The sequence below is a fragment of the Helianthus annuus genome, chromosome 2, assembly GCF_002127325.2.
Source record: "Helianthus annuus cultivar XRQ/B chromosome 2, HanXRQr2.0-SUNRISE, whole genome shotgun sequence".
In the NCBI taxonomy this organism is placed as follows: domain Eukaryota; kingdom Viridiplantae; phylum Streptophyta; class Magnoliopsida; order Asterales; family Asteraceae; genus Helianthus; species Helianthus annuus.
The window spans coordinates 149,486,180-149,498,885 of record NC_035434.2 but is presented as its reverse complement, the minus strand read 5'-3'; the positions used below and the strand labels follow the sequence as shown (position 1 = coordinate 149,498,885).

The following is a 12,706-nucleotide window of genomic DNA, read 5'->3' as shown; positions in this document are numbered from 1 at the left end:
TTTTGTTTATCGGGATTTTCACAAATGTCACAGGAAAGTAGACAAAAACCGCATCGATGACAACAGATAAAAGAGAAAATGGACAACAGACTAAAACACAATGGACAATAGAAAAAAAAACAATGTAGGATTCCCTTTATGGTCTTCCACTATTTTCTCTAATCTCAACCCTCCAAATATAAGATCAATGGACTAGAATCCTTGTTACCCTTCTTATTTATTTTGCCATTTTTATTTGATTCTAGTACATGTATTTATGAGATAATAACCCGCATTTACGAATATAATTATTGAATTTATAAGTAACATTTAAGTTCATTTATAATATGATGCCAAAATATAATATTCATCTTGAATATTTGAATATTGTAATTAACATCTTTAAACAAAAAAGATTTTGACTTCTCAGATATCTTTATAGACAGAACCTAATATAGTGTTTGTGATATATAGTCACCCCAACATAAACATTTCATTAAAACTAGTGAAAATGACTTTTAGAACTTTTTCTAAAATGCTTGAGGTTAGTGACTGGGACTTCGAGGGAACAATTATTTTGTCATACGAAGATGTTAAAAATCATATAGTGTCTCATCTAAAGGATGATTTGAAAAACAAGCTTCTTATCAAAGGGAAACCTATTGAAGTTGTTTTGATCCACCAATATGATGAAGGCACTGATAAGTACAAAGTAAGATTTTTTGATGAGTACAAATTATCATTGTTTGTGGGACCCAGGAACTTGAACTTCATGTTATCTAATTGTCATGAAGTTTTGAAAGATTTGAAGTTGGAGGCCAGGGACACAATCATGTTCCAACTTAAGGAAATCAAAGGTGAAGAACTGCATATTTATGTCTCCTTTCAGAAGAACTCACAAAGCGATAGAACATAATTGTGATACTGTTAATGTTCAATTACTTATAATTTAATTTTAGTAAAAAATATAAAACTTACGTATAACATTTATGATATGTAACAAAATTAACTGTTAGTTTAATTAAATAAATAAATTATTGAATCAGTCTTTAAAAATCTAGAAAGAAATAGGAAACTAGAAACAATATGATTAAGATTAAAATACAGATTTGAAATATTGATATTAAATCCTCATGAAAATCATATAAACCTTACCCTCATATAAACCTTACCCTCATGAAAATCATATAAACCTTATAATTAAATGGTGACCCCATGATATGATTTTCTTTCCCATTTTAGCGAGAAGGGAGTCGTCTCGGTTCACATGTACGACATCAACTTTTTCTCTATTTTCTTCGATTTTCTTCAATTTTCTTAGAATGTATGGTGTCATTCTAGTTTTACCCATTTCCATATTTCACATTTAGTTAAAAATACATAACATTTTCTTTACTTTCTTCAATTTTTTTTCTTAAAATGCGCGGGGTCATCCAAATTTTACACATTTTCATATTTCACATAGGTTAAAAATACAGAACATAAAATATGTGTGTATGCATGTGCGACTGTAGTGTGTGTATATATATATATTGTGTGTATATATGTATGTATGTATGTATGTATGTATGTATGTATGTATGTATGTATGTATGTATGTATGTATGTATGTATGTATGTATGTATGTATGGGGAAGGATCCACTAAAAAGTGGATTTTACCTAAGTAGTCTAAGAAGGATTGTGATGATGACATGTGACATTCCTAATAAGTAGCAATGAATGACATTTTGGTCTTTATAAATAGGATTGAAAATGACATGTGGCACCCCTTTTGTTTTTTAATAATACAACAAAAAAATCTAGTACAAAAAAATTTAGCACAAAAAATATAGTACAAAAAAATATAGCATGAAAAAATTCAGCAAAAAACTGTAGTACAAAAAAATCCAGCACAAAAGGTTGAGAAAAAAAATTAAGACAAAAAAATTCAGCACAAAAAATTTAGCATAAAAATATAGTACAAATATCCAGCACAAAAAAAGTTATACAACATAGAAATACAACACATTATAGTGGGGTTTTTTAGTCTTCATATTTTATATAGTAATATGGTACTCAAATTAAAGATAAAAAGACGCTCGATTTTACGGTGAAATTTTTATGAAAAAATAATGTCGTATAAAAAGTTATGAACGTTTAAAAAATGGGGGTGGAATATGCATGTGTCTTGCATGTGGAGAGAGAAAGTTCATAAATAGAATTTTCCCAAGATATCCTTGCACTCCTCCTTTCTCCTACATTTTCATATTAACTATTGATTTGAAAAATGAATGGTTAAGATTACTTCTCATCCTACTTAGGCAAAATAAACTTTTTATTTGATCTTACCTCTGTATGTATGTATGTATGTATGTATGTATGTATGTATGTATGTATGTATGTATGTATGTATGTATGTATGTATGTATGTATGTATGTATGTATGTATGTATGTATGTATGTATGTATGTATGTGTGTGTGTGTGTGTGTGTATGTATGTATGTATTGTGTGTGTACATATATAAGATCTGTGTGTGAAATTCAAGCATGTGTATGGCATGTGTGTGTGTTTTCCTCTTGATGATCAACAAGCACTCGTATAATTTCGGTGAATTTTTTCTCCTAAAATCCGAGTGGTGGTGTTCTCACCAGAGGCCGTGGGTTACGGAGATAATCAAATAATCTATCAACTTAGAAAGACATATTCAAGAGAATCCTTTTGAACTAATTGCAAAAACTTGTATGAGATTCTGGCGCAACTGAAATAAACATACGAAACATGAAACTAGACCAAACTCCCGCCAAGGAGACCTATCACAACTCTTGGAATGCTAACACTATAGACATATGCTAACAAACCTCAAATTATGTCAAACAAACACTAGGGTTATCAGATAATCTATCAACTTAGAAAGGCATATTCACGAGAATTTGAATTGCAATAACGCTAGCATACCATAATTCAAACAAATAATGATAACGAAGATTTCTAACATAAACACTATTTTTTTTATAAAACCTATGGATGCACATACAATTAATCAACTAAAACCCTAGATTCATCAATCTCCAATCTTAGTCAATTGCCCTAGATGTGTAAACGAAAGTTTACAAGTCTAAGAATGAAATAATCAATCCTAGGAGTTTTCCAACATGCTAAGATAAAATATATCACACAAAACAAGTTTTTAATCAATTTGTATGAGATACAAATTCAGAATCATATGTGTAAGGTTATAAATATGTTAGATTGGTCAATTAAAAATCCTAAGCTCCTTTGTCGTGATATGTGTAAGGTTATAAATATATTAGATTGGTCAATTAAGAATCCTAAACGCCTTTGTCGTGAGAAAAGAAGAAAAACTAAGACATTTTAAAATATAACGCTATTTTAAAAATTATTTTAAACTTTTTTATATGTTTTTCATCGTTAATAACTTCCTTGATGATTAGCCATCGATGATACTCATTTGTTTATTGGGTTACACTTCATTTGAGAAAAATGGTGCAAAAAAGTTTTCTTTCAAAAAAAAAAAAAAAAAAAACTAGCGATTAACTTGTTCATGCCTTTACCAAGCGAGTTCAGTGTTGTTATCCCAATATTTGTATAATTTATGTTTTAAGTGTCATGTTGTTAGAGCATTCACAATAGCATCTTCATTTCATTCACTTTCTCAAAATTATAAAAAAGATAGAGTTTTTATTCATTTAACATCTATATCAGGTTTTCTATTTTTCTCTTTATCTCAAAAATATACAGTTAAGAATAAACTCAATCTCTCTATTTGATATGTGACTATCCTATCCCTAAACTAAATGTTGTGAGTGCATAAAATCGATAAACAAACAATAAATAAGTGTTTGTAAGTAAGATGGAGATAAACATAAAGAATGTGATGTGAGGAGTTTTTAAAGGATAAACAAAATTTTAAAAAATGTAATATGTAGTTAAATTATAAAAGATAATATAGAGGTGTTGATGTGAATGCTCTTCCACTCCGGGTGTATTAAGTGTATATACCAAGACAGCTAAGCTTAAGATTTTGACTATATATTATACTTTAGGGTATTGTTAACCAAAGGGCACCCGGAGCACTCTCGCGATCAAGGTTTGGGTTCGCGGATTTAAGCGAAACACGGACGCAAACCTTTCATCTTCAGTGTGATGGAATTTCACGTGATGGTACGTGAACCCGATCGTTATGGAGGAAAAAGGTGGGGAAGAACTAAGAACACATGTGTTGCGCTATGCATTGGTTGTTGATGGAAGGAAGTGTGAGGAATTTCTTGGGAATCGGCGAACAAGTTCAAATGATGAGCTAGAACACCACTGCAACTAGGGGGAGTGACCCGTTCCACCTAAGGATTCATCGTCTATTTAAATCACTTAACATTGTACAACTTTATTCATTCAACATATACATTCTTCTTACCACAACAAAAGAATCACCTCGAGCATATATTGATGCGACTACATGATTATATAATATAATTTTGCTGACTCCGTATCATATTAAAGGATATAAAGCACTTGCGTAAAATCTCGAGAATTCTGTTCACCGTCTACTTTTTTATAACATATACTGTATCTTTTTTTTAAGCGGCGAATTTATTTAAATCCTTGTCTATAGGACTTAAACCCAAGACCTCCCCTCCTAAATATATCATATACTATATATTGAAGCAAATGATTATTAAAGTGCCTATTTAAGCTATTTGTGTTTTAGTGACTCTGGGATTTACAATCTTTAAGACCTCGTTCAAGAAATAAAATAAAAATAACGGTTTTATTCGGATTACAGTACAAAAACAAGAACTGAACCAAAATACAATATAAAACGTAAACAACGACTAAGAACAAAATGCAACGAAATAAAGAAAAGTAGAAAACAAAGACGACCGAGGCATGTAAAGAACACGTTTCGAGTCACCCAGGTGAACCCGTCTCTTTCCCAGGGTACAATAGCAAATAGATTGCACTTCCGGGATTAGCCTTGCACCTGAAAGAATACCTGAAACAAGAGCTTGTGGGACAGAAAATTAGGGAAAACGTTGGTGTCTGTGTGTGGAGTATCAACCATAAGAATTTTCCGTGCTTTGTGTCTCTAGAACAAAGCACAAAGCTTTGTATATGATCTGTTTGGAATTTCACATCAAAGATTGAATTAGGGGTGTGCAGAATTCGTTTCGAATTCGAAAAATTCGAAATTCGTTTAAATTCGATTCGATTATCAAGAATTCGTTTCGATTATAAGAATTCGAATTCGATTCAATTCGAGTCAAGTAAATCGAATACGAATCGAATACGAATTTATAATTTCAAATTCGATTTGATTCGAAATTCGAATAAAAATTATACATTTTTATTTATTATTTTTATATATAATACATATATAACTTTTATTAGGCTATACTGTATATTATTCTCTAATTTTTTCCAAGTATTAAAATTAACGATTGCCAAACCCACTACATGGCCCATAACTAAAACCTAAGTAACATATATATATCAATAGATTTCTAAGCGTAACAATATTAACTTGTAATGTGAAGTGGTTATTCATGACTTCTCGTTTTAAATTTTAGACTTGTGGTATTTTATTTGGAACATTTTAATATGATATTGTGCTTTATGATTGCTTTAAAATTTATGTTTCATTTTGAAAGTGTTTTACATGTTTTTAAAGAATCTGAACTAAATCGAACTTATTCGAATTCGATTCGAATTCGAATTTTTAATCGAATAAGAATCGAATACGAATTCAAGGAAAAATAAAAATTATTCGAACAATTCGATTCGAATAATTCGAAAATTCGATATTCGATATTCGATTCGATGAACACCCCTAGATTGAATACGAAATTCAATGAAAAATATAGTCTAGAATTCAATGACACATTGAATTCTGCAGACTTGACAAGTGGGAAAGGAAATAGTCTCTAGTGCGCCATTAAAACGCCATATTACGCCCATTGCCCTTGTCCCAGTCCCGGTTCCTGCGCATTAGGGGGTACGGTTTCACGGCGGTCGAGGTGTCGACTTTGGACATAGCCCCAAGAAGGGTGGGTTTACACGTTACTTTGTTTGCCGTTAGAAAAAAAAAAAGAAGTTTTGCACCTATATTGGAATACTCCCCTTAATAAGCTATTAATACAAAATTCAATGTAATTAATTTGATGGTTTACATATCCAGAAAATCTCTTCTATACTAAAAATCAATCAAGATTCAAATTATGCACACTTTGGTTGGTGTGAATTGGCTAGCTACAACCATGAGACCATATGGCAATGCATATAATATCTTCAAGTTTCTTTGTTGAGGTGGGTGGCTCTACTTTCTTCTGACATTTTTAGTTGAGTTAGGTTTAAATTTTCAAAACTCCTATTGAAAACTGGATTATGGACCCTATAACTCTCATTCTTAAATAAAATAAAATAATAACCAGTGGATATTAAGTCCATCAAAAGTCACAACTAACAATACATTAGATAAGCAGCCAAAACTAACAAAAACCTTAATTTAATCACTCAACTTATGGTTGTAGATTTGTTTCAGATCTTCCACTTACCACTTACCTACCAATTCAATATATAAAAGTATAAAACCACCATGCACAAACCCTAAAACACATGCCTAAAATGGCTCAAACACTCCAGCACAATGAACATATAATTTGCAACAAAGAAAATGTTGTAGACATGAAAAAAGATAACATTCAAGAAGAAGATGAGGAAGATCTTTTCGAGATAGATTTAGAAGCCGTTGACAACCTTCCACCGCCATGTTATTGGGAAAGTTGTTTGACGGTGACGACAAACACCCTTTTCGCCAACTGTTTGGTCCCAATAACCGATGTTTCGTCTGCTGTACCTTTGGCTAACCCAAAGGATGCAAGACAGATGACATCGTTGGGACCAGGATCACGGAGGGTTATATGGGTACGAGGAGCAGAACCATTTCAAAGTTTCGCTGGGATGTCTTCTTCGGGTGCTTTGAGCATTTTGTTACAAAAGACGTTGAATGCTTCGTCGTCTTTGAACCATGGGAAATGAAGAAGATGGTCTGGCGGACTGGTTGTTATTTTTGGACAAGTCGATAATTACTTGTCGTTAAAAGTAGTCGATCTTTTAGTAGTGTCTATTCTATATGTCAAAACATTTCATGGATTTGAGTAACAAGTCGAAACGTATGATTTTAATACGACTCAAAAGTGATCGGGCCAACGCGTACAATATTTTCATAATTTAAAAAACATTTAACGTGTTAAATAGGTTTTATACATTTGGATACAAAAAGATTTCAATATGTAACATTTGCTCAAGTGACTCGTTTCCTATTCCGCTAACTTATTTAAACACGTTATGGATTAAAACAAAACCTATGCCAACCGTTGATAAGTAAACGGTTTGAAATTGTTCGAGTATGCAGTCATCAACATAAACAATTACACCTCTTTTAACATCTGAATGCAACGACACCTACGGTCCCATAGAGACCCGTCAAATGGCTACCCGAAGCTATAAAAACACAAATAAGCAAAAGAAATAAACGAGAAAGAACCTACAAGAAAATTCGGTTTAAAGACGACCGAAGAGTTAAATACACAGCACGCCATCCGGCTTGTGTCGGGTGAACCGTGTCCCAGAAGAACGTGGAAGCGGGTTTTTTACAAACCGTGTACAACGCCTTTCCGTTTTCATCCAAACTTCCACAGTTTGCATCACTGCTTGTGGCTATACAACAAGGTTTCAACTTGGAGTTCCCTAAATTCCAAAAGTTCATATAAATCCAAGAGTCCAAAATAGGTTCCCTACTAAGGTAGGAGTGTACATATTGTTGGTTTTTCCGAGTCATTTGAATCGGGTTATTTAAATTTAAAAATTTTGAAACTGAATTCGAATTTGAACAATTCGAATAAACCGAATAGTAAGAAAAATAAAAATTATAAATATAACTGGAATTCTTATATTCGGCTCAAATCTATTTGAAAATCACAAATTTGAACTCGATTCACAAATCAAACTTGGAGTTTGGTTCGGATGCTGACGAAATTCTAAATCAAACTTCATTATACACACATGCACCTAAAGTACAAGTAATAAATGTTTTATTAAGTTAAAATTAGTAATACCTAAAAATATAAAAAAACTTGAAACTTTAATTTGTGAAGATTAAAACTATATTTTTGTTAAAAAAAGTATGCCACAAATTTGTAATTATAAAGAATGAAAATATACAAGTTTACACTTATATTGTAAAATTAACTTACCTTCTAAAAAAGATTATAAAGTGGACAAAAAATATGTATAGGACATGAAAAAAGCGGTTTACTTATGCGGCTCAAGGGATCAGGCCTTTTGGACATATCACGGGCTGGCCAGGACCGTTTGTGCATTGCTACGTCTGAAAGTCGAACCCGGACACAAATAAGAATAATCAGGATTAGAGTATCGCGTACCCGTAAAATCTCTTTTACTCTTTAACGCCGTGTTGAACGCGCTAAAGATATCAAGAATGAGAAAACTAGAATCTTTGGTGTTATTGTTCAGCGTCATCACGGCCCGCTGCAACAATTGGTTATGGAAACTGGCTGCTGAATTCTGGCTTTCGTTGCATTGTTGATATGATGAAGTGACAGTTACCGTGGGAAGGCATCCAATCGGCTGTAGGGTAGTCACCAACACTCGTCGTACCCCCGTATCATGAATTAGTTTCAAATCTATTGCCATTTGATTGACAACTTTTGAAATGAATGAAGGCAGACCCTACATATAAACCAACCGATATCGATAACATAAACACATAATTCAGCTGCACATTACATATGTAGGTAAAGGATCAAATAAAAATAATATTAACGTACAAAACGTACGCATTGAGAGAAAAAGCAAAAAGTGGCGGTGTCATTTTGGTAATTATGAGCAACTTCAAAATAACCGGGGAAAAAGCAAAGAGTGTCTTTTGTAGAGTAATTTTGAGCATCTGTAGAGTAATTTTGGGAAATGTAGGGTAATTATCAAATTACTCTAGTAGAGTAATTTTGACTTCTTCTGTAGAGTAATTTTGGAAAATGTCTTGCAGAGTAATTTTGTTAGCATTTAGTTATAGGGTTTAGCTTTATGGTTTAGTTTTTAGCTTTTAGTTGGGGGGGGGGGAGGTTAGTGTAATTTTGATAATTACCCTACAATTTTGATAATTACCCTACACGACCAAAATTACTCTACATGAACATTTACAATGGTTTAGGTTTTTTTAGGTTTTTTTTTTTTTTTGGAGGGGGGGGGGGTTGAGTGTAATTTTGATAATTACCCTACAATTTTGATAATTATCCTACACGACCAAAATTACTCTACCTGAACATTTACAAAATTACTCAACAGAAGCTCAAAATTACTCTACTAGAGTAATTTTGAAGTTGGTGATAATTACCAAAATGACACCGCCACTTTTTTGACTTTTATTTCAATTCGTACGTTTATTTTATTTTCACGGGAACTTAACTCTACATATGTAATAAGGGAAATAGTTTATAGATTTGAAACTTAACATGAACCTTTTTTTTTTCTTTTTTAAACAAAGTATTAAATAAATGAACAACAAACTCCCATTAAGCATCTACAAATAGAGTTGTTAAATGGGTCGTGTTCGCAGGTTGGTAGGTCGTCTGAAACTAACCCGAATATTTGAAACTAACGCAAAATGCGTTAGGGGAGGTTACCTGCTCGGAGCCACCTGTAGAAGTGTAAGTCCCATAGTCATTGCCTGAGACTGCGACAAGAGCCAAGGATGATTTTAAATCCCGCTTAGTGTAGACCCCGTCTTTAATTAGCCCTTGAAGAAACCCAATCTGGGTGGTTAGGTTCGGCTGCAAGTTGCCTGTGTCAAACACCCCGGTTCCACCAAAAGCAAAGTTGAGTCCACCTCGCAACTTGTTCGGCGCATATTTTCTGAATTTATAAGGCAATGGAGACCTGATCCCCATAAACCTGGCTGCAAATTCATAGCATATTTAGAGAGTAACCTTGATGTCTTCTTTTTAATAAGCTAACATAATTTATGTTTCAAGACATGCAATTAAATTATCTTTTATTCACACGTGAATGCAAGCAGGGGCGCGGCTATTAAGGGGCCGGGGGGTGCCCGACCCCCTGAACTTTTTGCTCAGTAGTGTAATATATGTCCTTTACAATCACTGCAAATCATCAAGGATCTTACACCGATCCTTGATTATAATATCGATTGTGTTGCTTTTGATTATACCATCTACCAATATATGTATAAAGAGATGTTGAACCGCTCGCTTTACTGGTCCACTAGCCAAAACGGATTTAAGAACCGAATGTCGTGAAAAATAATTTAAAAAACTAATACTGTATATATAATTTAAAAGCATATATGATTTCGATACGGATTTTTAATTTTAATAAAATATAAAGACTAAAATAAATAAAATATAGTATTAGTGCCTGATAATTAAACCAAAAATTTGAATCTTATCCGACCACCTGGTTCACAAGGTCCAATCGGTAACCGGCCGATTCAAATAGAGACCATTCAAAAAGGCTTAACCGGACCAGCTAGGTAACCAATTTCCAATCGGGTCATGAAGACATCGGATCATAAAACACTAAGGGGTTGTTTGTCAACCTCTGAATGAGAAGAGCCACTATAATGCTTAACCGTTCAGAGGCAAATGTCTGACCAATTCAGATAAGATGTTTTAACCATTCAGACTCAGTATAATGCTTAACTATTAAAAGGCAAATGTCTGAACTATTTAAACATCTATTTGCGAAACAAACAGTCTGAATCATAAAATGCTGAACTAGTAAGAAGTCTAAACCAAAAGCTTATTAAAAACTAAAACATACTGCCCCTAACAACGATTGATAAAAATAAGTTTTAAATGATATGTGGCAATTTGTCTATATGTAGGTGGCACCTTCACAACCTAGCAAGTAGCAACAAACATATTAGCCCACTCACTCCACCGCTTTATAGGAGTTGGATTAACACATGGGATTCACTTTTTATTATTTGTAAACTTCATCTAAAATATATAATTTAAGGTGTTGAAACCATTTTACTGGTTTACCAAAAAGCCTTTAGCTGATACAACTAACCCGTTAGTTTATCGTTTCGAAACCGTAATTTATGATTCACCCCAAAATAACTATCAAAACTGACATAAACAGGCCATGAGTGAGCAAGCTATATTCTTGATTATATAAATCTTTAATGGTCCAAAGGAAATTCTTCATTATTGGTAGTGGTGGGGATAAAACGATAACGTGCCTATATAATTGCACCTTATAACAATTTTTTTTTTTTGAACGGTGGATAGGAAATATGAGTATATAGCAAGCTATATCCACTGTTAATTAATGATTAAAAGATTTAGTTTGGCTATTCAGAAAGAGGCTACGTTACCCATTTACTGATGTAAGCTCATGTAAAAACTAAAATATGAGTAGGCTTTAATCCTGCGTCATTATTCATTGCCTACAAGAGGGAATTATCATTTAGAGTAATTCAATATTACATGTATAAAAAAACACTAGTTTCTTTTAAAAACCATGATTAAAAAATCATATATTGGAAGAAAAGTGGAGATTTTTAACCTAATAATTTAATCACATTTTAATTCTACTTGTTCACCGCATGCTTAAGCCTTCGACCTCTCGTGAAGAAAAACATTATTTTACAAAGGGCTGAAAAATCTTGTATTATCGGGTTTAACAGGTCTCTAACGACGCGTGTAACACAAATATTAAACATGAATACAACTTGTTTAACTACTTTACATATCATGTTTATAACACAGTTTTACGTTTTATATACCAAGTCCTAACCTCATAATTATATTTATTTTTAAAAGTAAAAAAATCATGTTGTGTACTTTTTCAGTAAACATGTCTAATCGTGTTTTATACAGATATCTTTGTCAGCAATCTTAGCGGCGAACCCAGGAATTATTTTCTAGGATATAGACGAGGGTTCAATCATATTTTCAAAGTGTGCAATCAGGTTTTTTTTTTCTAAAAAATACACTAACTTTTTTAAGGGGTGTGCCCGTCCACCCAGCCATCAACCTGGGTCCGCCCCTCGCCTTAATAACTAGAAATGGATTATAGAACATACCGAGGTAATCGGTGAACACACGGCCATCAGAATATCTTCCGGCTGGCTTTCCGGGGAAAGTGAGACCATAAGGGGGTTTCCAAGAGCTAGCGAATGACTTCGGGTTGTTTCCGGTATCAACATACGAGTCTCCGAATACAAAAAGCTTCGTTGGTCGGTTTATATGACGATGAATGCTTTTGGAGATTGTGAATTCCGGTGTAAAGTTACCGGCGATGAGGAAAAGGAAGAATGTGTATGAGAGGAGACCATGGAGTTCCATTAGTATATAAAAAAACAGAAGAATATTGGTGTTTTTTTTATGAAGACGCGGGTGCTCTCTTATTTTAAATAAGTACCCTTCAAATTTGGAAGATATGACTATAAATGTCCTTGACTTTTTTAAAAAGTTAAATGTCAATTTAGTCCCTGTGGTTTGGGTCATTTACCAGTTTAGTCTAAATGTTTCGTTTTTGTCTGTGGGTCGAAAAAGGTTTCACCGTTGCCATTTTAGTCCATAGGGTTAACTTCATACATTATTTCCGTTAACGAGAATGAAAATTCGGTCATTTTATATGGCCGAATTGTCTACTGAGTTAACAGAATTACATATAAAATGACCG

The 12,706-nt window shown here is 33.0% G+C and overlaps 1 protein-coding gene across 1 annotated transcript; it reads right to left on the bottom strand.

The window, feature by feature from the left end:
• Positions 1–7,329: 7,329 nt before the first annotated feature.
• LOC110924206 (GDSL esterase/lipase At5g03610) lies at positions 7,330–12,381 on the bottom strand. Its single transcript, XM_022168242.2, has 4 exons — positions 12,105–12,381; positions 9,682–9,953; positions 8,422–8,728; positions 7,330–7,726 (listed from the first exon to the last, which is right to left on the bottom strand). The coding sequence occupies exons 1-4, from the start codon at positions 12,364–12,366 to the stop codon at positions 7,524–7,526; spliced, it is 1,044 nt and encodes a 347-aa protein (XP_022023934.1). The 5' UTR covers positions 12,367–12,381; the 3' UTR covers positions 7,330–7,523.
• Between the last annotated feature and the right edge of the window lie 325 nt (positions 12,382–12,706).